This window comes from Somniosus microcephalus, chromosome 12, assembly GCF_052327205.1.
Source record: "Somniosus microcephalus isolate GS21.2 chromosome 12, FLI_Smic_1.0, whole genome shotgun sequence".
NCBI classification, from domain to species: Eukaryota; Metazoa; Chordata; class Chondrichthyes; order Squaliformes; family Somniosidae; genus Somniosus; species Somniosus microcephalus.
This window is the reverse complement of record NC_140998.1, coordinates 47,615,855-47,642,361: the sequence shown is the minus strand read 5'-3', so window position 1 is coordinate 47,642,361 and position 26,507 is coordinate 47,615,855. Positions and strand designations below refer to the sequence as shown.

General features: G+C 43.3%; 1 protein-coding gene across 4 annotated transcripts in view; it reads left to right on the top strand.

Annotated features, from left to right (window-relative positions):
* Positions 1–3,365: 3,365 nt before the first annotated feature.
* golga5 (golgin A5) overlaps positions 3,366–26,507 on the top strand; it is a 43,717-nt gene continuing 20,575 nt past the window's right edge. Inside the window, exons 1-7 of one of the 4 annotated variants that reach the window (XM_086002800.1) lie at positions 3,366–3,584; positions 7,201–7,818; positions 17,308–17,529; positions 20,361–20,580; positions 22,564–22,687; positions 24,157–24,360; positions 25,782–25,952. In XM_086002800.1, the coding sequence (XP_085858926.1) occupies positions 7,239–7,818; positions 17,308–17,529; positions 20,361–20,580; positions 22,564–22,687; positions 24,157–24,360; positions 25,782–25,952 (1,521 nt within the window). In that variant the 5' untranslated portion in view covers positions 3,366–3,584; positions 7,201–7,238. Of the gene's footprint in view, positions 3,694–7,200; positions 7,819–17,307; positions 17,530–20,360; positions 20,581–22,563; positions 22,688–24,156; positions 24,361–25,781; positions 25,953–26,507 lie in introns of all 4 variants that reach the window. The other 3 variants (XM_086002799.1, XM_086002798.1, XM_086002797.1) reach the window with 3 other exon arrangements.

Sequence of the window (26,507 nt, the reverse complement as noted above, 5' to 3'; positions counted from 1 at the left end):
AAAGATCCGTTTATCCCTACTCTGTTTTCTGTCCATTATCCAACCCTCTATCCATGCTACAATATTACCCCCAACCCCATGAGCCCTAATTTTCTGTAATAACCTTTTATGTGGCACCTTATCGAATGCCTTTTGGAAATCCAAATATACTACATCCACTGGTTCCCCTTTATCTACCCTGCTAGTTACATCCTCAAAAAACTCTAATAAATTTGTCATACACGATTTCCCTTTCATAAAACCATGTTGACTCTGCCTAATCATGTTATGATTTTCTAAGTGCCCTGATACCACTTCCTTAACAATGGATTCCAGCATTTTCCTGACGACTGATGTCAGGCTAACTGGCCTATAATTCCCTGTTTTTTCTCTCCTTCCTTTCTTGACGAGCGGTGTTACATTTGCGACCTTCAAATCCGCTGGGACCATTCTAGAATCTAGGGAATTTTGGAAGGTCAAAACCAATGCATCCACTATCTCTTCAGCCACCTCTTTTAGAACCTTAGGATGTAGGCCGTCAGGTCCAGGGGGTTTGTCGGCTTTAAGTCCCATTAGTTTCTCTAGTACGTTTTCTCTGCTTATATTAATTACATTAAGTTCCTCACTCTCATTAGACCCTTGGTTACCCATCATTTTTGGTATGCTTTTTGTGTCTTCTACTGTGAAGACAGATACAAAATATTTGTTTAATGTTTCTGCCATTTCCTTATTCCCCATAATAATTTCTCCTGTCTCAGCCTCTAAGGGACCAATGTTTACTTTTGCTACCCTTTTCCTTTTTACATACTTGTAGAAACTCTTACAATCTGCTTTTATATTTCTTGCTAGATTTTTCTCATTCTATTTTTTCCCTTTTTATCAATTTTTTGGTCAACCTTTGCTGGTTTCTGAAACTCTCCCAATCCTCAGGCTTACTATTATTCTTTGCAACATTATAAGCTTCTTCTTTCAATTTAATGCTATCCTTAACTTCTTTAGTTAGCCATGGTTGGATCACTTTTCCTGTTTTGTTTCTCAATGGAATGTATTTTTGTTGAGAATTATGAAATATTTCTTTAAATGCTAGCCACTGCTTATCTACCACCATACCTTTTAATCTATTTTTCCAATCTACCTTCTCCAATATTTTTATAACTAATAAATGAAAGTGTTCAAAGAAAATTAAACAACATTCTTTTTAATGCCCCAATGATTTTTCTCCAGGGTTGCTCACATCATTTAGCCTTCTGTAATTCGATACTCTTAATTTCTGGAGATGCCAGGACAATCCTACACTCGACTTTAGGTAAATGCAGCAACATTTGCAAATGGTGGGCAAATGCCACGTGATTGAGAGTCACATGGTCAAACATACGACCATGTGAAGTGATCAACCTCCAGGGTTACCAACCCGAACACCAGTATGGTGAAAAGCTGGTACGGTGTTCTCCTTCAGAAGTATCAGTTCTACAGTGAATACTCAATTCCTTAAGGAGCTTTTTCAATATATATACAAGTTATAAATCAGTTTTATCTGGTTTCCATGTCCAAGGCATGTGGATTTGATCAGTGCTCACTTCTTAGTTTCACTTCCCTAGCAACACCTGGAACAAATGAGCACAAGGCCTTCTGTAATTCTATATTCATAAGCATACTGCTCTTATCCTATCTGCACTCAGAAGACATATGCTGCACCTGAATGTTCTGGGAAGCACGTATTTAATGCTGCCCAACAATCTTGTGATCTAATTTGCCATCGCTTGCATTAGAGCAGCTAACTTGATTTTTTTCTATCTCCCAAATTCTGGAAACACACAGTCCTCAATCTGAATCTAGAAAGGTTTGAGTTCAGCTCCGTGTTGATAATTAGCTTGGGTGAGAGATGAACCATCTCAGTCTTGCCAACTGTCTCTCGTAGGACATTCTTGAGTTTGAAAAAACACAATGTATTCTGATGTATTTGATCTTTCCTACATTAAAACAGTGACTACATTTCAAAAGTCGTGAAAGGCGCTACAGAAATGCAAGTCTTTCTTTAACCAGATTTGCAACCTTACACCACTCCTACTGCTGGTTAATGTCACTGGGCCAGTACTGGCCCCTTCCACCTCCAGACATCTCCAAAGGTTCTCACAAGGTATTGTATCAGTAATGGTGACCATGAAGCTACCAGATTGTCATAAAAACCCATCTGGTTCACTAATATCCTTTAGGGAAGGAAATCTGCTGTCCTTACCCAGTCTGGCCTATATGTGACTCCAGACCCACAGCAATGTGGTTGACTCTTAACTATCCTCTGAAGCCACTCTGTTGTATAAGGTGGCTCACCACCACCACCATCGCAAGGGCAATTAGGGATAGCCAATAAATACTGGCTTTGCCAACGACGCCCACATCCCATGAATGAATTTTAAAAATGACAGAGAGGACACTTATTTTTAAAAAACAAGTTCAACTAGAATAACTTGTACTTCAAGTTCTGCAACTTGAACCAGTCAGGAGCAGTGTCAGCCATGCCTGAGTCAGAAGGTTGTGGGTTCAAGTACCACTTCAGGGACTTGAGCACAAAAATCTAGGCTGACACCCCATGGGGTACAGTATTGAAGGAGTGCTGCACTGTCGGAGGTGCCGTCTTTCGGATGAGACGTTAAACCGAGGCCCCGTCTGGTCTCTCAGGTGGACGTAAAAGATCCCATGGCACTATTTCGAAGAAGAGTAGGGGAGTTATCCCCAGAGTCCTGGCAAATACTTATTCCTCAAACAACATCAATAAAAACAGATTATCTGGTCATTATCACATTGCAGTTTGTGGGACCTTGCTGTGCGGAAAATTGGCTGCTGCGTTTTCCACGTTACAATAATAACTACACTTTAGAAGTACTTAATTGGCTGTAAAGCACTTTGGGCTCTCCTGAGGTTGTGAATGGCACGATATAAAGTTATTCCCAGTGTCCTGGTCAATATTTATTCCTCAACCAACATAACAAAAACATATTATCTGGTCATTATGGGAGCTTGCTGTGCTCAAATTGGCTGATGTGTTTCCCACATTACAACAGCGACTACACTTCAAAAAGTACTTCATTGGCTGTGGGAAGTCACACAACACCAGGTTATAGTCCAACAGCTTTATTTGAAATCACATTTGTCCACCCCAATCCAACACCGGCATCTCCACATCATGGCTTCATTGGCTGTAAAAGCGCTTTGGGGCATCCTGAGGTTTGGAAAGGCGCTATAGAAATGCAAGTCTTTCCTTTCTTTGAGGAGACTCAGCCCTGCAGCGCCATCTCAATCCCCCCCCCGCACTGACCCCGCCCCCTCCGTGCGCACGACGCAAGACCTGCGGCCCTACGTCATCACGCGCGCACGTCAGCGCCGGCTCCACCGCTTCATTTTCTGTCAGGCGAGTTGCGCGGCCGCTCGGTGTCTGGGGTCCTGATCAAAGAGTTCCGCGTCCCCGTCCACGTCTCCAGAGGCAGAGGCGGAGCGGCCGAGAGCCGGCCTTCAGTCATCAGCATCGCGGTCAGCGGCACTCGGACACGGTAACTCCCTCCACTTGTCCCCCTCCCACCCACCGTGCGGGGTGAGCACTCACTCAGCGGGTAAGTGCCCGGGGGTGGCAGTGGGTTGTGGTTTCTTCGCCGTCGTTGGGCCCAAGACCAGGCCTCGCTGTGTTAACCTCACTGGCATCGAGCTTATCATTGTGCCCCGGTGAGTCTGCACCGCGCTTCTTGCGTCTCACGGGGCGGGGGGCTGAGCTGAGGCGGATTGCAATGCATTGCTTGTCAGTTGTCATCCGGCTTCACATATACTGCAAGCAAAGAAAGACTTTCATTTCTATAGCGCCTTTCACCACCTCAGGACGTCCCAAAGCGCTTTTACAGCCAATGAAGTACTTTTTTAAGTGTAGTCACTCTTCTTTGAAATAGTGTCACGGGATCTTTTACGTCCACCTGAGAGAGCAGACAGGGCCTCGGTTTAAAGTATCATCCGAAAGACGGCACCTTCGGCAGTGCTGCACTCCCTCAGCACTGCACTGAAGTGTCAGCCTAGATTTTTGTGCTCGAGTCTCTGGAGTGGATCTTGAACCCACAACCTTCTGATTCAGGCGTGGGTGCTGCCCACTGAGCCATGGCTGACACCATTGTGTGATTTGTATTCAGCAGAGATTAGGCCCTATTAATTCTGAAAAACCTGAATCTTGCATGATTTAGCCCGTTGTGTTGCACATAATTGCTATTGGAAAGTATTCCAATTGACTACTCTGCAGGAACTTTTGAGGGTTGTGTAACAGCCCTTTTATTAGGAACATAGGCTACCTATTTCCGGGTGATTTGTTTACAGTATGGAATTCCTTATTGTAAATAAACCACCTGCAATATAAAACGTGGCAGGATGTACAGTAACTCTGTAAACACCTGCTTTCTGCTGTCATACATGGCACTAAACAGTCAGTCCGTAAACACCCATTTGACCGAGTGTGGCACCAAAGAGCCTGAGCAAAACAGTCAATGGGGATCTGGGGTTGGGAGACTCTCCAGTGACAGAAGTCATACCCAGCACAAGGAAAGATGGTTGTGTTTGTTGGAGGCCAATCATCTCAGCCTAAGGACATCGTTGCAGGAGTTCCTCAGCGCAGCATCCTGGGCCAATCTGCTTCATCAATGACCTTCCCGCCATCATAATGTCAGAAGTTTGCTGATGGTCACAATTCCTCATAATGAGGTAGTCAGTGCCCTCATCCAGGCAAAGTGGCATGTAACATTCGTACCATACAAGCGCCGGGCAATAACCATCTCTGACAGGAGAGCTTAACCATCTCCACTTGATATTCACTGGCATTGCCTTCACCAGTTCCCCCACAATCAACATTCTGGGTTCACCATTGACTAGAAATTCAGCTGGACTAGCCACATAAGTGCCGTGGCTACTAGAGCAGGTCAGAGTTTGTGTATTCTGCACCAAGTGGCTCGCCTCCTGACTTCCCCAAAGCCTCTGCACTACCTACAAGGTACAAGACAGGAGTGTGATGGAATATTCTCCACCTGTCTGGATGAGTACAGCTCCAACAACACTCAGGAAACTCAACACTATGCAAGACAAAGCAGTCCACTTGATTGGCACCTCATCCACCACCTTAAACATTCACTCCCTCCACCACTGGCGCACAGTGGCTGCAGTGTATATTATTTACAAGATGCACTGCATCAACTCACCAAGGCTTCTTTGGTAGCACCTCCCAAACTCGTGGCCACCATCACCTAAAAGGACATGGGCAGCAGGTGCATGGGAACTCCCACCTCCACGTTCCCTTCCAAGTCACACACCATCCTGACTTGGACATGTATCGCCCGCCGTTCCTTCACCGTTGCTGGGTAAAATCCTGGAACTCCCTCCCTAACAATATTGTGGGAGTGCCTTCACTACATGAACTGCAGTGGTGGGAGGTGCTGTCGAAGAAGCCTTGACGAGTTGCTGCAGTGCATCTTGTAGATGGTACACACTGCAGACACGGTATGCCGGTGGTGGAGGGAGTGAATGTTTAAGGTGGTGGATGGGGTGCCAGTCAAGCTTTGTCCTGGATGGTGTCGAACCTCTTGCATGTTGTTGGAGCTGCACTCATCCAAGCTCTGTGCTCTGCACGTGCTCTGCGTAGAATCGCGCAACCATCCAGAAAGCAGCTGTCTTCTAGTCTTTGTCATCATTTTTAACCTTTAGCATGCTAAAAAAAAAAATTGGAATACATGCTATGAATCCATACTTACCAGGTGAAGGATTAGGAACTTGAGTTAGTTTCATTTCTGTTGACTTACAATTTTTTTCCTTCTGTTTCATTATTTCACCTTTTTTTCTGGAACCAACTTTTGATTCTTTGCTCTTGTTTGCTTTTCTTTTTAGAATCTGTCTGAATATTTATTCTTTACTATGTTATTTTGATTTTATTGCTGCATTTTTTTCCCCAGATGACTGATTTGCTTTCCTTTACTACATTATTTTAGCTGCACTATTTTTGTTTCATTGTTTTGATATCCATTGTATAAAATGTGGTGTTGGATCTGGGCCAGCTTGACTCAGTTGGTACTACTGTTAGTGTCTGGGTCAGAAGGCTAGTGGTTCAAATCGAGGTCATATTCTTTCTTGGCTACCACTTGAGTGCATTACTGAGGAGTTCCTGCATTATTGCTGATCCCATTCTTCAAGTGACATTAAACTGAGGTCCATCTGCCCATTCGGGTGGATGTTGAAGATCCCATGGCACTCCATTGTCCTGGCCAACATCTGTCCCTCAAGTAATACCACCAAAAGAAACAGATTAACTAATCATTCATCTCATTGCTGTCTGTTTTGTGGGTCATTGCTACTGCAAAATGACTCCAAAAAGCATTAAATTGTGTGAAGTTCTTTGCAATGTTTAAATTCCATATGATATTGGTGAAAGAAGTATACAAGCATTTATTTAAAGAAGGCGAATGGTAAGAAGTGCAATCTTATGTACTGTGTGTGTATCTATCTATATACAGGAAACTTTGTGCTATCCGGCACCGACGGGACCGAGCTGTTGCCGTTCCCTCAAAACTGCCGGACACTCCAGCGCTAATGTTGAAACATACGGAGATTTTCAGCTCCGTATCTGGCAACAAACCCTGTTGCTTAGCAACAGCTTCTAAACAGTCGGCCGTACTCTCTAGCTTAGCAACAGCTTCAGCGAGACCTTGCAGAGCTTGACTGTTGAGAAAAAAGCAATGAAAAGAAAAAAAACCTAACGAAACGGCTCCTGATTTTTGCCGGTGGCTCGAGCTTGCCGGACATTTAGCCTCCGGATGACACACAGTTTCCTGTATTTGTTCTTAGGCAATACCCAGAATTCAGTGGTGTGCTCTGATGTGCTTCATTGTTATGGTGAATGGGTCAGATTAATCGTAGAGCCCCTCCACCCCATGAGACTAATTTCATTAATACCATGATCATTGTGTAGCTTGTATTCTGTAATTTAGTTTTATTTTGTACCGAGTATGATTTAGTACTGGAAGCGTTCGCACACTGCTCACAATTCAGCAGCAATTTCTATAACCTTGAGGATGGTAACGGAAGATGTCTGCACTTTTTAGGACCACTGGTGATCAGTGGTTGGTTTTGTCTGTTTTCCATTAACCGTTTGTTGTATATGTACTCTAGGTCGTTGGGTTAAAAATATGCTTTTTGCTCTTTTGTGAATAGGTGATGTAATACTACCTTCGGTTCAATAGCAGTTCAAGATGTCATGGTTGGTTGAGCTTGCAGGGAAGGCAGAAGACTTCTTGAATAAAGTGGACCAGGGGGCGGCAGCAGCCCTACTCACTACACCCACTGAAAATGCAACTACCGCCAATACTCTCGCTGCTGAAGCCGGTTCTTCCAGTCAGTATTCTGCCCTGAATCAGCGGAGCAGTAAATCTGATCACCAGGCCCAGATGAACACTGCTTATGTCTCCTCTGCTGCGAGTAACATTAAGAGACAAAAGGCCACCCTGCTCGCTGGAGCATCTAATGTACCCTCCTCATCACGGACCTTTGAAGCTTTGGCCGGCACGCCTGCAAGCTCTTCGCTAAGCAAACCCTCAACGCAGTTTGTAAGACCAAAAAAGACTGAGCCAAATGATGACCAGCTTTTTGATTTCCTAAATAGTTCGGAAAAGTCATTAAATGGAAGGGTGGACAACAAACGAGAGACGGCGAAGCCTTCCACACCAAAAAGTCATTCTCGAACTTCCAGTCTCAGTTCAGTATCTACTTGCACCATTAATATCAGGACAGCTGAGGAGAGCGTGGGCAAGGACGACTCTGCTGCTGGACTTGGTATGAAATAGTTTCAATAAAAATAAATCATAGTGTTTCTCTTTACCAATAACTTCCAATTTCCTACACAAACACTGTTACAGACATGCAAAATGTTTGGATTTCCCGTTGTTGTGCACCACTGTAATTTACATGCTATTTTGCCAAATTTCAACATGAGAAAATAGCATTCTCTGTGGGTGAGTAAACTGGATGGTACTATTGGTTTGCACATTGCCTTTTTAAGGGGATCTGGATCCAAATCCAATCCAAAACCAATTGAATGAAAGGCTCTTTCTGTTTAGTTGGACAGCTCCTACATCAAATTAGTTCAGTTTCAACCTATTTCCACTTCGTATAGCATAAAACTGTGCAAATTTTAATCAAACTCGGGCACCATCAGTGTGGCAGGTGTGATCGAAGGTAGGGGTTAAAGCATTAAAGGAACAAAGTATTGCGCTCACTGCGTAAGCTGTATCCCCTTGTAGGTGTTCCATTCCCCAAACTTTTAGAAGTAATGAAACAAATTGAAGTGACACCTTTTTTGAGACGATCCCTTATCCTTTGTGAGGTTTTGGTTTATTCATGTAGCTAACATCAGAGATAAAAGACTGCAGATACTGCTCTAAACTTATTTATTTCCCTCCCTCCTTCCCTTGGAAAGGGGAAAGAATGGTAAATGTTAGTTCCAGCTTAGCCTGAGTGCTGAAACGGATTTGGTGCATTGTCTGTTTGTCACCTCTCCCCATCGTATCTTTTGCTCTGCTAGCAGTATACTCTGAAATGGACAAACTACTACCTATAATTTAGGTCACTTAAACTTTGGGAAAGACAGCATGACTTTAAAAGGGAACACTATTGATGAGTACAAATCCATGGGATCCAGGGCAATTTGGCACATTGGATCCAAAATTGGCTTAGTGGCAGGAGGCAGAGGGTGATGGTCGAAGGTTGTTTTTGTGACTGGAAGCCTGTGTCCAGTGGTGTACCGCAGGGATCGGTGCTGGGTCCTTTGCTGTTTGTAGTGTACATTAATGATTTAGATATGAATGTAGGAGATATGATCAGTAAGTCTGCAGATGATACGAAAATTGGTGGAGTGGTAAATAGCGAGGAGGGAAGCCTCAGGCTACAGGACGATATAGACGGGTTGGTCAGATGGGCAGAACAGTGGCAAATGGAATTTAACCCTGAACAGTGTGAGGTGATGCATTTTGGGAGGACTAACAAGGCAAGGGAATACACAATGAATGGTAGGACCCTAGGAAGGACAGAGGATCAGAGGGAACTTGGTGTGCATGTACAGAGATCCCTGAAGGCAGCAGGACAGGTAGATAAGGTGGTTAAAAAGGCATATGGGATACATACCTTCATTAGCCGAGGCATAGAATATAAGAGCAGGGAGGTTATTGTAGTGTATGTGCCTTTAAGAGCCCCCTGTGTACTGTAATTCCAGTAATGGCCACTCGGGCTATATAAGCCTGTATATTGTGTTGTATCAGTTAGTTCACCTCCAGACTTTGTTCAGTAAACACCTGTGAAACCAACTCCTGCCTTCAGTGTCTCTATTAACACACGGATACAACAGTGGCGACGAATTGGAAACGGACTTACCTGCAATTCGGCAGCACCTCAAGGACATCGATTCCTCAGACGTCCAAAGTCGAAGAAAAGCAAGAAAAAAAAACTCTGGTTTCACCAGCTAGCCGAGCTGGTGGCAGGTACTGCAATAATCCTTCCTGGGCGGGCTGGGGCTCCATCGGCTGGCTCTGCGGCGAGGCCAAGCAGCGAAGGCGGAGGCAAGCAGAAACAGACGGGGGGGAGCATTCGGGAGACGGCCGGCGCTGCAAAGCAGGTCGGCGTTCGGACCTAGCAGAGGGGGGGGGAAAGTCCCAGAGAGTCCGGCGGGAACGAGTCTCCAACTGTAAATTAAAAAAAAAAAAAAAAGCGCGGAAAACAGCGTTGTCAGCGGCAGGAAAGCGCGGGAAGTGCCATATCTTTTCTGCAGGAAAGAAAGAAAAGCGCGGGAAGCGCCATTTTTTTTCCAGGATGCCTAAGGCTGGCAATATTGATGCTTTTGATAACGATATAGAGGATTGGACCACATATGTGGAAAGAGTGGAGGTATATTGCACAGCAAATGGAATAGAAAATGATAAAAAGGCGTCAGTACTTCTAAATCTAATGGGCGCAAAGACATACGGGCTGTTACGAAACTTAATCACTCCAGCCAAACCAAAGGACAAGAATTTTAAGGAAATTGTTGATACCCTACAAGAGCACTTAAACCCAACACCGCTGCTGATAGCGGAACGATTCAAATTCTTCAAGAGGAATCAGCACAAGAATGAAAGTAACGCTGATTACCTCACCGAATTAAGAAAGCTATCAAAGCACTGCCAATTCGGGGCAGGACTGGCAGATTCTCTTCGAGACAAATTTGTCTGCGGTCTCCTAAGTGAAGGAACACAGAAAAGGCTGCTTTCTCAGAAAGATTTGACACTGGACAAGGCTTTCAGTATGGCTGTATCATACGAAGCAGCCGCAAGAGGAGCTGCAGAGATACAGCAAAAGACACAGGACTTCGGCACCCATGAAATGACACGGGGTTTCGAGAGATGTTATCGCTGCGGCAGATCCACCCATGACCAGAGGGACTGCTGGTTCAAGGACAAAGCATGCAGGCAATGCGGAAAGATTGGACACATTGCACGGGTATGCCGATCTGGACAAAAAAAATCCACGGACAGGAAAAAAAAAATCAATAAAAGTACAGAAAGGTACAAATGATGACGGACAGTAGCTCCGAAGACCAGAAGAGCGATAGCGACTCCGGAAACAAGAGACTAAGCTGTCTCAAATTACATAATGTAATTGCCAAAGAAGATTACCAGACCATTTGGGTTACCCTCACGATAGCGGGGTCCCCAGTTAAAATGGAGCTAGATACAGGATCAGCTCTGACCGTCATAAATCGACGGGATTACGAGCAGCTATTTCCACATATACCTTTGAAAGACACATCCATTATCTTGAAAACATATACGGGGCAGAAAGTATACCCCAAAGGAAAAATAAGGGTGCCTGCTGTATACAACGGCAAGGAAATACAGAAGTTGTATTTATACGTTCTACAAGATGGTGGTCCACCGCTGTTGGGATGTGAATGGATCAGGAAGATACGTTTAGACTGGCACTCCATTCAGGCACTGACGGTGACCAGTAAGAAAAAAAATGATGATGACGTCATACCTGAACGATTAAAAGACATCTTGGCCAACGCCAAGGAAGTGTTTCAAGAGAAACTAGGAACCTTGAAAGGCATCACCGCCTCAATAAAAGTGGAAGATGCGGCAATTCCCAAGTTTTTTAAGGCAAGGCCGGTGCCATACGCAATTCGTCCAGCAGTCGAGGCAGAGCTGGAGAATTTGGAAAAGGCAGGCGTATTATCCAAGATAGATTGGAGCGAGTGGGCAACACCCATCGTCCCGGTCATGAAGAAAACGTTGAATAATAAATCTGAAGAACAGAGAAAAATTCGCATCTGTGGAGACTTCAAGGTGACTGTAAACCCGGTCCTTCACACGGTACAGTATCCTCTTCTGAGGATAGAAGATATTTTCACCTCACTATCCGGAGGGAAACGTTTCACCAAAATTGACTTGGCACAGGCATATCTACAGATGGAGGTTGAAGAGGCCTCTAGAAAGTATCTCATGATAGACGCACACAAAGGCCTGTACCAGTACAATCGACTGGTTTTCGGAGTAGCATCAGCTCCAGCTATCTGGCAAAGAGCTATGGAGCAAGTCCTGCAAGGGATTCCGGGGACTCAATGCTACCTAGACGACATCCTTGTAACAGGAGAAAACGACAACGAGCACCGTGCCAATTTGGAGCAGGTGCTCACTGGGCTGAGAGAACGGGGCCTACGAGCAAATCGCCCCAAGTGCGAATTTTTCCAGAAACAAATATTAATTATGTGGCCACAATATAAGGAAGGGTTGCATAAGTCACCTGAAAAAATTGAAGCGGTCATAAAAGCCCCAGCACCTGAAAATGTTTCACAATTAAGGTCGTTCTTGGGATTGATAAATTACTATCATAAATCTTTACCGAACTTATCAACTCTTCTGCACCCTCTTAATGAACTGCTACAAACAGGAGTAATTTGGAAATGGAGCGAAGACTGTAAACATGCCTTCCATAAATGCAAAGACTTAATCACGTCCAAGGAAGTTTTGGCTCATTACAACCCATCACTGCCAATCAGACTGGCGTGCGATGCATCCCCTTGCGGCGTAGGAGCGGTATTATCGCATAGATTCCCTGATGGCTCGGAACGGCCGATAGCTTTTGCGTCACGCTCATTGAACTCAGCTGAGCATAACTATGCCCAAATCGACAGGGAAGCACTCAGCCTGGTATGGGGAGTGAAGAAATTCAACCATTACCTACACGGACAAAAATTTACCTTGTTGACTGACCATCAACCCCTCATCTTCATATTCAACCCTAAAAAGGGTGTTCCCATTATGACAGCGCAAAGGCTACAGAGGTGGTCCCTTTTTCTAGGGGCACACCAATATGACATAGAATACAAAGGATCAAAACAGCATGGGAATGCTGACGGTTTATTGCGCCTACCGTTGCCAACGGGAGAAGAGGCACCTACAGCAGACCCGGTGGAGATGTTCCACTCTACCATAGTCGAATGTCTACCTGTAACAAATTCTGCCATTGAAAGGGAAACGAGAAATGACCCGACTCTCTCACGAGTCTACGATTTAACAGTGAAGGGATGGACAGCACATGGCGAACCGCTGTTGCCAGCATTCTCGCAAAGAAAACAGCTGTCAGTGTGCCGAGGAACCTTGATGTGTGGATCCAGAGTGGTGATTCCACCCAAACTCCAGGATAAAGTGCTAAAGGAGCTTCACGAGGGGCATCTGGGTGGAGTGAAAATGAAGAACCTAGCCAGGGCGTTTGTATGGTGGCCAGGTATCGATGGAGACATCGAAGAAATGACCAAGAGCTGCCTAGGATGCCAGAAGGTCCAAAATGCTCCACCCCAAGCCCCTCTACATCCATGGGAGTGACCCTCATCTCCATGGCAAAGGGTACACATCGACTTTGCTGGTCCATTTATGGACTCAATGTTCTTAATCGCGGTTGATGCACACTCCAAGTGACCGGAGGTAATAAAGATGTCCTCCACCACCACGGAAAAAACCATCACAGTATTGAGGACCATATTTGCCAGGAATGGGCTGCCTGAACAGATCTGTTCTGATAATGGACCGCAATTTGTGTCCGAAGAATTCAGGAAGTTCTTAAAAAAACAATGGGGTTAAGCACTACACGTCCGCCCCATACCATCCCACCACCAATGGATTGGCTGAAAGGTTTGTCCAGACCTTCAAGAAGGCCATAAAGGCCATGGGTAATGAAGACACAAAACTTCAGCACACGGTGGATAACTTCTTGTTTGCATACAGGAATGCAACACATATGGTTACAAACCAAACTCCCACCATGATGTTCTTCAATAGAAGCCTAAGATGCCGGCTGGATTTGATCAAGCCCAACATCAGAAGGGACGTGGAGAACCGGCAATTTCAAGGCATGAATGAAAGGCCAACTAGAACCTTCCAGATAGGTCAACAAGTTTTGGCCCGGGACTACCGTACCGAGAAATGGCAGCCTGGAACTATCTGCACACGACTAGGACCACTGATGTATACCGTGGACATCGGAGAAAGCATAATAAGGCACCATGCTGACCAAATCATAGTCATCCGAAAAGGGACAACCTACACCACAACTCTATACGCCTAATGATGAAGTAGAGATACCCATATCTACCTCCGATCCGGTGATACTGGAACCCGATGAACCCGACACTGGCATTCAAGCCGAATCAGCCTTGCCAAAAGAACCTACTACACCACCAGAAACTACTACACCACCGAGGCGTTATCCGGACCGAGTCAGGAAGCCTCCAGAGAGACTGACTTATAATTAATTAACTGCAGCAATGTGTAGATTATTGTTCTTGTAACATGTAATTAATGATTACTTAAAATATTATGTACTGGTTGGCTAAAAGGGGAGGTATTGTAGTGTATGTGCCTTTAAGAGCCCCCTGTGTACTGTAATGCCGGTAATGGCCACTCGGGCTATATAAGCCTGTATATTGTGTTGTATCAGTTAGTTCACCTCCAGACTTTGTTCAGTAAACACCTGTGAAACCAACTCCTGCCTTCAGTGTCTCTATTAACACACGGATACAACAGTTATGATGGAGCTGTACAAAACGCTAGTTAGGCCACAGCTGGAATATTGTGTGCAGTTCTGGTCGCCACACTATAGGAAGGATGTGATTGCATTGGAGAGGGTGCAGAGGAAATTCACCAGGATGTTACCTGGGCTGGAGTGCTTCAGCTATGAAGAAAGACTGGACAGGCTGGGGTTGTTTTCCTTAGAACAGAGAAGGCTGAGGGGGGACCTGATTGAGGTGTACAAAATTATGAGTGGTATAGATAGGGTAGATAGAGGGGAACTTTTCCCCTTGGTGGAGGGGTCAATAACCAGGGGGCATAGTTTCAAGGTAAGGGGCAGGGGGATTTGAGGAAAAACTTTTTCACCCAGAGGATGGTTGGAATCTGGAACTCACTGCCTGAAAGGGTGGTAGAGGCAGGAACCCTCACAACATTCAAGAAGCATTTAGATGAGCACTTGAAATGCCATAGCATACAAGGCTACGGACCAAGTGCTGGAAAATGGGATTAGAATAGACAGGGCTTGATGGCTGGCGTGGACACGATGGGCCGAAGGGCCTCTTTCTGTGCTGTATAACTCTATGACTTTGCATATCTGTTTATTTTGTCCGAAGTTTAAGTATCTTTGTGCATCATTTCCATTAAGAGGTGGCTTGGGTATAATCCTGGCTGTGTACAGGTATAATTAAAGGTTTCATCACTACTCAGGAGAATGGAGCAATTGAGCCAGTTGTTTACTGCTTAGTTAACAGTGTGATCCTATCAGTTGTATAATTATTGATACAGTAGTATTACTGTCAAAAGTTCTCTGATTAAAGTTGTTGGAGTGTGGAATGGTTTGCCACAAGGAATCGTTGAGACAATTGCAACTTTTAAGGGGAAATTAAATAAGTATTTGAAGCAGAGGGTGGGAGAGAACAGATTAATTTTGGATTGCTCTAGCAAAGAGCCAGCCCAGATAAGAATGGAATCGTCCTGTGCTTCTACGGCAGTAATCTGACCAAGGGGTCTAGATGATATCCTAAACTTCACAGTGAAGTTAGAGCAGTTCACCTGGATGCTGAGATTGGGTTACAGCCTTGAAATCATTTCAGAGTTTGTATAATATCTAATCTACCAGAAACTTCCTGGGGTGGCTTTTATTAAGGTGTGTGTCAACACCCCCATGTCTCTTCAGTTGCTGACAGTAACTCTCAATGTGGACATGTGATAAAACCAAGATTATCAAGAACTAATTCCCACTTGACTGCCAGGAAATCATGTGGGAAATATGTATTGTGCTAATCTGTTACACTTCAGAAACCCCAAATGTTTGCTTGATGTAGTATCTACTTGTCCCAGCTCCAGTATCTTAGACATGACCTAGTCCATGGAGTAACTTGTCTATTCCCCATAAATCTGACCACAGTTTCTTAATTGCATAATGTTTGATTTGGTAATGAGGACCACATTGTCACTGCAGCAAATTGGAGGGCGGGGGGGAAGAGGTGCAGGTGATGTAAATCTAGCCAGGCAGGAGCGTTCAGTAAAGGACAAGTTATTGCCACCCATGAGCGCTGTTTCAGTCAAAGCCATGATGTCAGTGCCACCATCGTGATGGCAAGGGCCTTGTTTGCAGTGGTGTGTTCTATGTTTCTATTCTTAAGGCTAAAGGGATCAAGTGATATGGGGAGAAGGCAGGGACAGGGTACTGAATTTGGATGATCAGCCATGATCTCATTGAATGGCAGAGCAGGCTCGAGGGGCCGAATGGCCTACTCCTGCTCCTATCTTCTATGTAAGGTGAGCGGAACGGAAAGGAGATTGATAGGATTTGTCCCCAGCGGGTGTGTGGGGTGGAAAGGTCAGCGAGAGAAGCAGGTGGAGCATTTGGAGTTGCTACTTGTACGGAGCCAATCGTCCGCTTGGAGAATGCTGAGAGAGGCATGTACAGTAGCTGTGGGCTTTTCTAAGGCGGATTCAAGCCTAGGATGATGGCAGGAGAATAGGAAGATAGAGGAGTAGTGCTAGGTTGGGGTAGGGATTGGGTGGGGGAGTGACGGAAATGGAGCATGTCTGGGTGTCAGGAAGGGGTGAAGGGGGGATAGGAGAGAGGCCCGAAAAGGGTCAAGAGAAAATAAAGGAAGTTAGAAGTAATGGGCTTGGGTCCAGAGCGCCAAACAAAATGTACACAGCGGGAAGGCTACATTTTTTCGAAGGCTGGAGTAACGGGTTCCAGACCTGTAGGCTTTGAAATAAAGCAGAATTGCTCATACTGATTGAAGTATTGTAGAGGATCAATATAAAATATATGCACAATTTGATTATGCAAGTAATTAAATACTGGTATTGTAAAAGAATATGATTTCCTATTCTGTTTGGGTTTTTTTTTTGGATCCTGACAGGCCAAAGTAAATCCCAGTGGAAAGCATTTGGAACGTGCATGTTGCTCTGTTTTTTCTAATTGAACGTTCGAGATGAATGAATTTTGCAAGGCCTCGCTCAATGGGAGCACAGATTGGAGAATCGGACATAGAGGGCGGCCCTCCCGATTGCACCTTGCACACAATGTTCCTATCATTAAAATTAATCAGAAAATCGGGAACGCCAACATCGGCTGTGCAGACCCCCACACCCCAATTATCCAATCCACAGTCCCATTGAGTATGGCTGTGCAGCAGGGGCCTTGCAAAGTTTATCCTAAAATGTTTTCCAAAATGTACAGATCTGGATTTGCTCTGTGGTAAGTTAATGAACTGATTCAGTGAAGCGGATTTTGAAATATCTACATCTGTTGCTATTGTAGAGGTTAACTTTATATGTACAGGAAACTTTCGATTTACCGGCACCTAAATAACCGGAAATCTTGGTTAACCGGCAAAATTCAGGAGTAGGTTCAGGTAAGTTTTATTACTTGCCTTCCTCCTTCTGTTGCTGTGCAAGGGTGTGGCTGCAGCTGTTGCTAAGCTACAGAAACGCTTGCAACTTGTGGCCATTGTTCTGAGCCTGTTGCTAAGCAACAGGGTTTGTTGCTTTATACGGAGCTCTCAGCTCCGTATCTTTTACTATAGCTTTCGGTTATCCGGAATTTTTGATGAACCGGCACCACGTCGGTCCCGTCTGTGCCGAATATAAAAAAAAAAAAAAAAAGTTTCCTGTGTGGAAATCAGGCTAGTCTTCAAAAGTGTAAAATAATTTTTCATGCATGGCTTTCATTACATTTACTGATTATTGTTTTTAATACATTCAGATGGCTCAGAAAGCTCTTATGTGAGTCAAGGTGCCCAAATGGAGCCTTCAAAGGAGGAACCGTTGAGTAATACAGCCAGCCTAAGTTTTTCAGCTAAAGATGAGAGTCAGTCACTAGAGCTATCGAACCTTCGGCTTGAGAACCAGCTGCTGCGGAGTGAGGTCTCCTCCTTGAACCAAGAAATGGCTTCACTGATTCAGAGATCAAAGCATACACAAGAAGGTATGACAGGAAATAAAGCTTTGGGCCTCTCAGAATGCACTAGTTATCTTTATCCGTAGCTTGCCGAGGGAAACTATCCCCCTATAGATACCAGTTATATAATTGGGATTCCAGGCTCATGTGTTTCTAATTGCACAAAATTATTTTTAAAATTTTAGTCCCTAATTTAGGTTCAGGAGGAGGAAATGCTTTAACTGTCATGATTGTTGCCAAGGGTAACGTGTGGCATGAGTGAACCGCAAGCAAAGGCGGACTTGAAAATGCAAAACTGAAATACTATTTTGCTTCAGCAAAGTTAGGTGTTGTCATCGCTGGGTTATGTTCCAGGAACAATTGTTCAAATTCAAGCAGAGGACTAAAACTAAAAGCAGAGAGAAAGCTAGTTTATTCGGCTACTTGTATTACAACAGGAAAAAAAGAAACTTGGATCATGTTTGAGAGAAAACCTTTAAAGAAAAATTGGTTGGCTGATAAGTATGTCATGTGGTGTTGTACTGAGCCATATAGACAAGAAAGGTTTGATTCATGGGGGGGGCGGGGGGGTAATTTTAACTCCCAAGAATGGGTGGATTTGGGGAGTGTGGGAAGCTACAATGGTTAAAAATTTCAAATCCGTCCCCAACCCGGCGACCAATCCATTCTCAGGAGGCGGGTGGGTCATTGAAATCTTTTAAGGAGACTGTGTGCCTCCATTTTTACATGATTTTTTATTTTTAACTAATTTTGGCAGGGTTTCCCGGGCCTTGGGAAACAAGGCAGGTAAACAGAGGTGAGAAGGGCCATGAGCCTAGTGCATTTACAGTGCTGCTTGTGGGCCAGGAGGAGCAGGAGTGTTTCCTCCAGGTCCAACAAGGAAACTTCTTCTAGGACCCTGCAATTGGCCGAACTCCCCCCCCCCCCCCCCCCCCCCCCCCCGCATCTCCCCTAGGATCTACCCCCAACCTCCATGATCTCTCTCTTCCCCCCCACCCTCCATCGCTCCTTCTCTCCCTCCCTCCCTCTTTGCTCCCCTGCCGCAGGCTTTCCCGCCCCACAGGCAGCCAGCCTGTCGGGTAGGAAACCTGCAGAAAAAATTTAAAAGGCGTCCTTCAGTTAATTTCAGTAAAGATATACGGGAAACCCTGTCCAGAAATCCTCCCCCCACTTTCTCCATGGCCCCAAGTAAGTATCGGGGCCATGGTCTTTGCTGAGTTGGTTGATCTCAACTTGGGTAATGGTACTGAGTTGTCTCTAGGCATATAGGCTTATTTGGCGTATTGGTAACAATATACAATGGGAAAAATAGCCGTTAAGCCAATAAACTTTAATATTGCGCAATACATTTTTTGTGTAATACTCCTGATCTTTGCATAATGTGATAATTTGTTCTGATGACTACAACCACAAGTGGTAGACGTGTGACCATGTGCATTTCACTTGGTATTATGTAGGTCAAAAGCTTTCTGCGGACACATTCCACATTTCGAGTCTATTTGTACTGCTGGTGGTTTTTCACAGTTCAGGTAGACATAGTTTGGAAATTTCACCCTCCCACCATTTTGCTTCACTGCTATCCTAGTGACAACACTGATCTCAGTATCCCTGGGCTAGGGAGAGGAAAACAGCTGCGGTCGCTGATTCTGACAGATAACCAGTGGCCTCTTCTGTAAAGTGCACAGATATGGACTTCAGGTGAGGAAGACAGGATTGAGCTCAGCTACGATGTTCCCCATAGGCAGCAGCTATTCACTGTCAATACTCACTTGTCTATACTTACAAGTGAAGAATAATCACCACGGTAAGGTAGTGGAGTGTTGCTGGCATCTAAAAAGTTGTGCGCCAACATGAGTCAATACCTCAGAGGGAGGTGGAATCTATTGGTGGCTGCTGCTATCTACAAAGCCGTAGTATGAATTAAACAGAATTCCAGAGTCTGTTATGGTTGCAAGTAATGCTTCCTGATTGTTTGAGAGCTAACATACCATTGGATCTGTGAAAAGTGCAGAGAGAAGCAATAGCTTGGTTCAATATACTAAACAATGAAGGAATTTTATTGACAGTGGGCTTTCTTTCCCCCGATGGAGCAGTCAGAATTGGAAATTGAATGTAGGGAAATGGTAGTCTCAAGCCTGTGTCACAATACTTTATACACAGATTGATAAATTAATTTGCTGCATCACAAGTTTGATTGAAGTTACATTTTCAATATGTCAAATTGTTGTGCAGCAGAAAAAAACAAAGCAAATGGAATGCTGAATTATATTGTTAGATCAGTAGAATATAGGTTGTAGCATTTCATGCTAAAACTGTGTAATAACTTGGTCAGACCACACCTTGAATACTGTGTTCACTTTTGGCCTCCAAAATATATGGGGAACATCCAAGTAATGAATGCAGTGCAGAGAACAACAACAGGCTGATCCCTGGAACCAGGCAATATAGATACAAGGAAAGATTAGATAAACTGTGTCTCTTTAACTTTGAAAGGAGATGACTGAGAAGGGACCTTGTATAGAAGTATGCAAGGTATTAAATGGGATAGATAAGGTAAACCAGGAGCACTGCTGCAAGGTAAACCAAGACACTAGAATAAGGGAGGCATAGGCTAAAACTGATGAAGAACAACTAAGAGAGAAGACTGGAACAATTTCTTCATGCAAAGAGTGCTAGAGTTGGAATGGTCCTCTAGTTAGGGTGATGCAACCAAAAACCCTGGATTAATTCAAGATGTAGTTAGAGGGTATGTGGGGGACAATAATGTTTGTTTGGATGGGCTACGATGGGATGAGTGGCCCCCCTCATCTGTATTTTGGTCTAATTGTTTGTTTCTTTCTAAATATTTGTGGTTTTAGAGTTAAATAAAGCCAGAAAGCAGATTGAGAAATGGAATACTGAGAACTCGAAGTCTGACAGGATGGGTCGGGAACTGCGTTCCCAGGTTGATGACCTGAACGAGGTGCTGGGTGCCAAGGATTCTCAGCTGGCTGTGCTCAGAGTGAGACTGGAAGAGGCAGATCAGCTCCTGAAGGCGCGTACTGAAGCAATGGACGCACTGCAGAATGAAAGAAACAGGTTTTAATGAATTTATTGGCATGGTCACTAATTTCCAATCTAGCACAAAGGTCATAAAAATGACTGAGTTTAGATGGTGCAAAGAATTTGAACACTGATTCTTTTAACTAGGTTTTTGTTTCAAACCTAGCTTAGACAAGTGGGATAAACTCATCAATTCTCATTGACAAGGTCCTAAGTGAAATGAATTAGTACATTGAAGGATGCATTTTAAAGATTGGGGTAGTGCCACATTGTCGGGGGAATTCTGACCTGCTGTTGACCTTGGCTGTCCCTGGTTCAGGATTACTTGAAATAAACTGCATGTCAGAAAATTACCCTGTTGTCGAGTGCTCTGCATCTTGAGCAAACATTTATGCTGTCATATAATTACCAAAGTCCTTGTATTTTTTTTAAAGATATCATTAACCAGTTACCCTTCGACTTGCAGCAGGTTGAGAGAAGGCGCCTGTTTTCCTTGGACGACTGATTTAGTTTTTTTGTTCGTGCATTGTGATGGTGTAATAAGCAATATTGCAGTAACAAGTGCTCAAACATCAGGAATACCTTTATTACCTTAATAGTGACCCTAAACTACTAAATGAAACGCCAAAACATAATTTTACATTCCAATAAGAAAAAATAAACAATTTTACTATACGTACCCATCTCTTTTTCCCTCCTGTTGTCACTTCCCTATTCACTCTATCATCTTAAAGAAAACTTTACTCTCGAATATATCTAATGCTTCACTTCATTTTCTTGTTCTGGCTCCCTACTCCCATTGTCGATTTTTTAGAGTTGAGAGCACTGCTTCAAGAAGGAGGTCTGCAAACCTACTTCAAAGACCACTTTTCTAGCCCGTTGAAATTCCAGATCCTGAAGCTTGGCATGGTTGTGTCACAGGTTGACAATCCTGGGATCTGTGTCACCCCACACAATCAGCTTGAGAATAATATGTGATATTGGAGGAAATTATGGCATAATTTGATTTGTCAGTGTCCTTTTGTGATTTATTCTGTGCTTTTTAAGCTGAGGATTGTTGGTGGGAGAGAATGAAGCACTTTTCTATTTCGGGCACCCAGTGTTGTCAACAAACACTCTTAAGTTGGACATAGCAGAACTAGATGCAGGGTAAAGCACTCTTTACTCTGCCTTAACCCCAACTACAGCCTTTGTACTTCACAGTGAACATTGCTAAGATGGTTTTATTTATAATTAGATGTTCCATCTACTCCTCAAATCAGTAAGGTTCATGAACATTGAGGTCAAGTGTCATAGATTTACTAAGCATACAGTAGTACTTAAACATACACTTAAAAGATCATACTTGCAACCACATATGGTGATGGTTTGGTTGGGGATTAAACGCATTACAGTTCTGAGCTCAGTATCTTAGGCCTTTACAAATCCCAATACACATTACCAACTGCGACTTCTTATATATTTCACTCACCCCCCTCTACTTGACAGTCCATACTCATCAATTATGTCAGTTAATAAGCTAGTTTCCTTACTTAACTAGTTTTTCTCCCATTGGGCTAACGAGATCGGTATAACTCACTCACTTTGTTATCGGAGCAATAGTTTTGCTCTTGTTACAGGTGTAATTGTTATTCCACCAAGTGCTGGGTTGAGATCAGCCAAAGTAATTTCACTTGTCATCCTTGCTACTGGGACTGAGAGGCTTTAATTCAATCAGTCGGCACTGGATTCAGACTTGGGGCCTAAAATAGAACATTACTGCACCACCTAAATCACCCACTTGTTGAAGTCTTGCTGTTTGCATACCTCCTTGAAGTAGTAAAACATTGTGCTGGGGCTATAATTTGATTGTGTTTCTAATTAACAATATTACACCACAGACAAATTGGAAACTGTAGACACAGTTAGGAATATAGGTAATATAAAAACCCCAATCCATTTAGACATTCTGTGTTTATTACATAGTACATCTAGAAATCCCAGAGATAATTTTATAATGTACCTCTTTTTTTTTGAAAGAATACTGCAAGATCATAGTGAAGGGAGCAGCTTGCACAACCAAGCCTACCAAACCATGCAAGAGAGGCTTCTGGAAGCGGAATCATCACTTAAACGAGAACAAGATGGTTACAATCAAATGCAGGTTTGTTTGGAAAAAAGCTATCCAGTTCATGCTAATGGCTTGGCAGCTGAACATCATAAATAATGTCATTTGACTGTCTAGCATGCTGCATTTGCCTTGTTTACAGTAGGGGTTTAACTTGGCCTGGTAATTTGCATCAAACCAGGACATGTGGCTGTATTTAATTACAAGTTAAATAGTTTGCCATATGATGCGGCTTGAGGCCGGTAGCAGACCTAGATTCAGATAAAGCTGTTCACGCCAACCTTATTTGTATCAGATTGCTTTGCAAACACCTAAAGCTGGAAACTTTAAAAAAAAGAAAGAAAAAGACTTGCATTTATATAGCGCCTTTCATGTCCTCAGGACGTCCCAAAGTGCTTTACACCTAATAAAGTACTTTTGAAGTGTAGTCACTGTTGTCATGTGGAAATCAAAATTTGAGAATTAAGTTTTTAAAAAAAGTCTGAGACTTTTATAAGTGGATTATTCTTCTTTCTTGTCATCTTTGTGCTCCCTGTTATTTCCCTGCCTTGTCTGTCATTGCAAAAAAGAAGCCAAATCACAGAAAAGGGGGTTTGACAATTTTGTTCATTCAGAACACTTTTTTTGCGGGTGCCATTTCTTTTGGATGCTGTGAATGCAGAGTGCGAGTGAGTGGGAATACTGGCAGGTCGCAAAGCCTGTAGTGGTGAAAACATATGGCTTCCACTTGCCAGCTTCCCACTCTCCCTATTGGTGACTTAACATGACTTAGTGATTTAAGCTCCATATTTCATCATTGTATAATGGTGTAGGGAAACAAATGTAAAAGAAACACATATATTTTTAAAAAAAACGCTTTTTACATTTTTATTCTTGGAAATTAGTAGGAATTTGCATCTGAATTGAGAAAAGTACTATGTCTCTAAGTATTTTGGGGCAAATTCTAGTTCCTCCCGCCCCAGCTCTCAGCTAACTTTAGAAAGGATTAGTTAACCATCCATGATGGCTAGCCTTATGAGACCTCCACGTTCATTGAATTTTCAAGGAAAGTCATGGAATGCCATTACTTCACTTCGCCTCTGCTCAAGCTCCTTTTGACACTCCTTGTCTTCTCAATTGACAGACAAACCTTGTGTGATGAGCTTAAAATGAATCTTTTTCTTTATCTGTGCCAATCCCCTCATCTCCTGGATGCTGGGCACCCTCCAGTGCACTGTCCAAGGGGCTGTCATTCATGTGTGACCTGGACAGTGAGTAAGAAATAGGTACAAAGCTACCTTCCTATGAATACCTGAGGGTGAGCAATTGCAAGGACTTAATGTGCAGTATTCCTTTTTATTAGGTGTGTTATATGAAATTCTATTATATTCCCAGACATTGTTTAGCAATGTTTTATGCTTGCCTATAAGCCAAGAAAATGGTTAATATTTACCTGATCTTTTTCTAAGGATATATTAAAATGTATTGAGATGATCTGAAACGCCTCTTCTGTATCTTCTGTTCAGAATGAATTTGCAGCTAGACTCAGTAAGGTAGAATTCGAGCGTCAAAGTTTGGCGGAAACACTGACCGCATCTGAGAGAAAGGTGATTGAAGAGAAGAGGAGGGCAGATGATCATCAGCAACAGCTCAAAGTTGCTAAGACCAGCTTGGAATCTGCTAAACAGGAACTGATGGACTACAAGCAAAAGGCTACCAGAATCCTTCAAGTGAGGACAAGGTTATGGAGAAGTACAGAAAACCTCTCCGTTTGTTTGTCTTTAGAATGCACTGTAAAATGGGTAATTTATAGGTAGAGTATGTTCTGTGCAACCAGTGAACCCAGACATAAATGTGTGAATTTGAAGTCCCAGGCCCTAGGTTCTGCAAAAGAGCCCCAGTCTAGTCTATTCTGATAGCAGCAAGTGTCTGCTGAATAGGGAATCGTTAACAATGGGACATTAATTTGGGATTATCATGAGAAGAGCAATGGGGTAATTAGAAGAATATTTTTCAACAGAGCTATTGCAGAATGCTTTATGACAAGTGGCTATTGAGGCAGAGATTATAGCATTTAGAGAGCCTTGGATAAGTATTTGAAAAGGAAAATATTAAAGGAAAAAGCAAAAAAATAGGATTAAATTAGCTGCAGTTGAAGAGCTATGATGGGCTGAAGGGCCTCTGTGCTGAGAGACTTTGATTCTATGATTAGTGTCCTTTTATGTTTAAACAAACACCTAATACTTTATTAAAAAAAAAATAAAAAAAAGTTGTTTGATTTTCATGATCAAACTTGAGAGTGAAATGTGTACTTAAAAAAAAATAATAACTTGTACTGTTGTTTTGCAGTATTTGAATCTTGCCACGAGATGGAAAAAGTGTGCTTTAGGGGAGAAAAACGTAAATTAGGTAGCTTGAGTCAAGTCCCATATTTGTATCATCACTATCATTTTAAGCCTTAGCAGTTTGCCACCAGAGATTTTAGGTCAGACTCGTAAATATAAAATCAACATACAGGAAACTCTTTGGTATCCGGCACCGACGGGACCGGGATGGTGCCGGTTGATAAAAAAAATTCCGGATAACGGAGAGGTATATCTACCGAGGCTATTTTTAACAAACACAAATAAAAAAATCAAGAAATGTGCAGTATAATTGGGTACTCGCCTGCAGAATGTTGTGTTAAATGGATGGTGGAAGATGCTTGATTAAGTACAGTAATGCCAGTTGAGGGTAATCCATAACTCTTTAATTACTTAACAGTAAAACAAAACTTATAAACAACTGTATACTGTAGTTTTCGGAGTGAGAATTGTGCCGGTTATTAGAGGGTTCTGGATATTTAGGTGCCGGTTAAACGAGAGTTGCCTTTGATTTGATCACTGATCTAATAATCCACTTTGACTATTTTGAGTAAAACTTATCAAAGTTACACCAAAGAGGGATAATGATGTTTTAAAATTTAAATATGGTAATTCCCATTTGAAGTTCTGAATGTGCTTTGTTGTGGATTTAGGAGCAACGGTGCTGGTGATTCCAAAGTAGGCTTATAGAAATGAAAGGCTATACACGTTATTTTTTCAATCAATATTCTGAAACAATTTAAAACAAATTTGTTATGATGAAATATTTATACGCATGTTTTCCACAGTCCAAAGAGAAACTGATTAACAGCCTAAAAGAGGGTTCTGGGATCGAAGGTTTAGAGAACCACGCTGTCAGCATCATGGAACTGGAGGAACTGCGGCATGAGCGTGACATGCAACGTGAAGAGGTCCAAAAACTGCTGGGTCACATCCAACAGCTGAGGACAGAACTACAGGTAACCAGCTGCATACTTTCAACAGCTTTAAAACTCTCAAAAAATGATGCACTTTGTTGCTAGCTTTAGCAGTGATTGAACAAAACTGTACAGACCAAGTTCTAACTAGGGAGCAGTGGTGGGGGGTCAGAGGTGGGGGGGGGGGCATTTTCAACTGCTGTCCACCTGTTTCTCACCTGAAAAATAGGTGGCTCCCACTGGAAAATCTGAATGGCACGTTGGACACCCGTTTGCCCACGTGATTCAGTTCTCAGGTCGGCCTTTAAATGGGCACCTAGCACTCCTGACCAATTGTCAGGAGGCTGTTGAAATATGAAAATCGGGGCCCTATGCCGGTTGTAAATCCTCGTTTGGAATTATGATGTGCAAATGGGCGGTGTATGCTCCTTGCATGCTAGTCTCCATTGTACCGGGCATTGAGTGGCTTGATCCATGATCCTTAAAGGGACCACTGTAGGCCGTTCAGGAAGAGGTAAGTATTTGGCTCCTCCTGGCCCCACAAAACCTTCCAGACCGTTCACCCCCCCCCCCCCCCCTCTGCAACAGGACCACCCT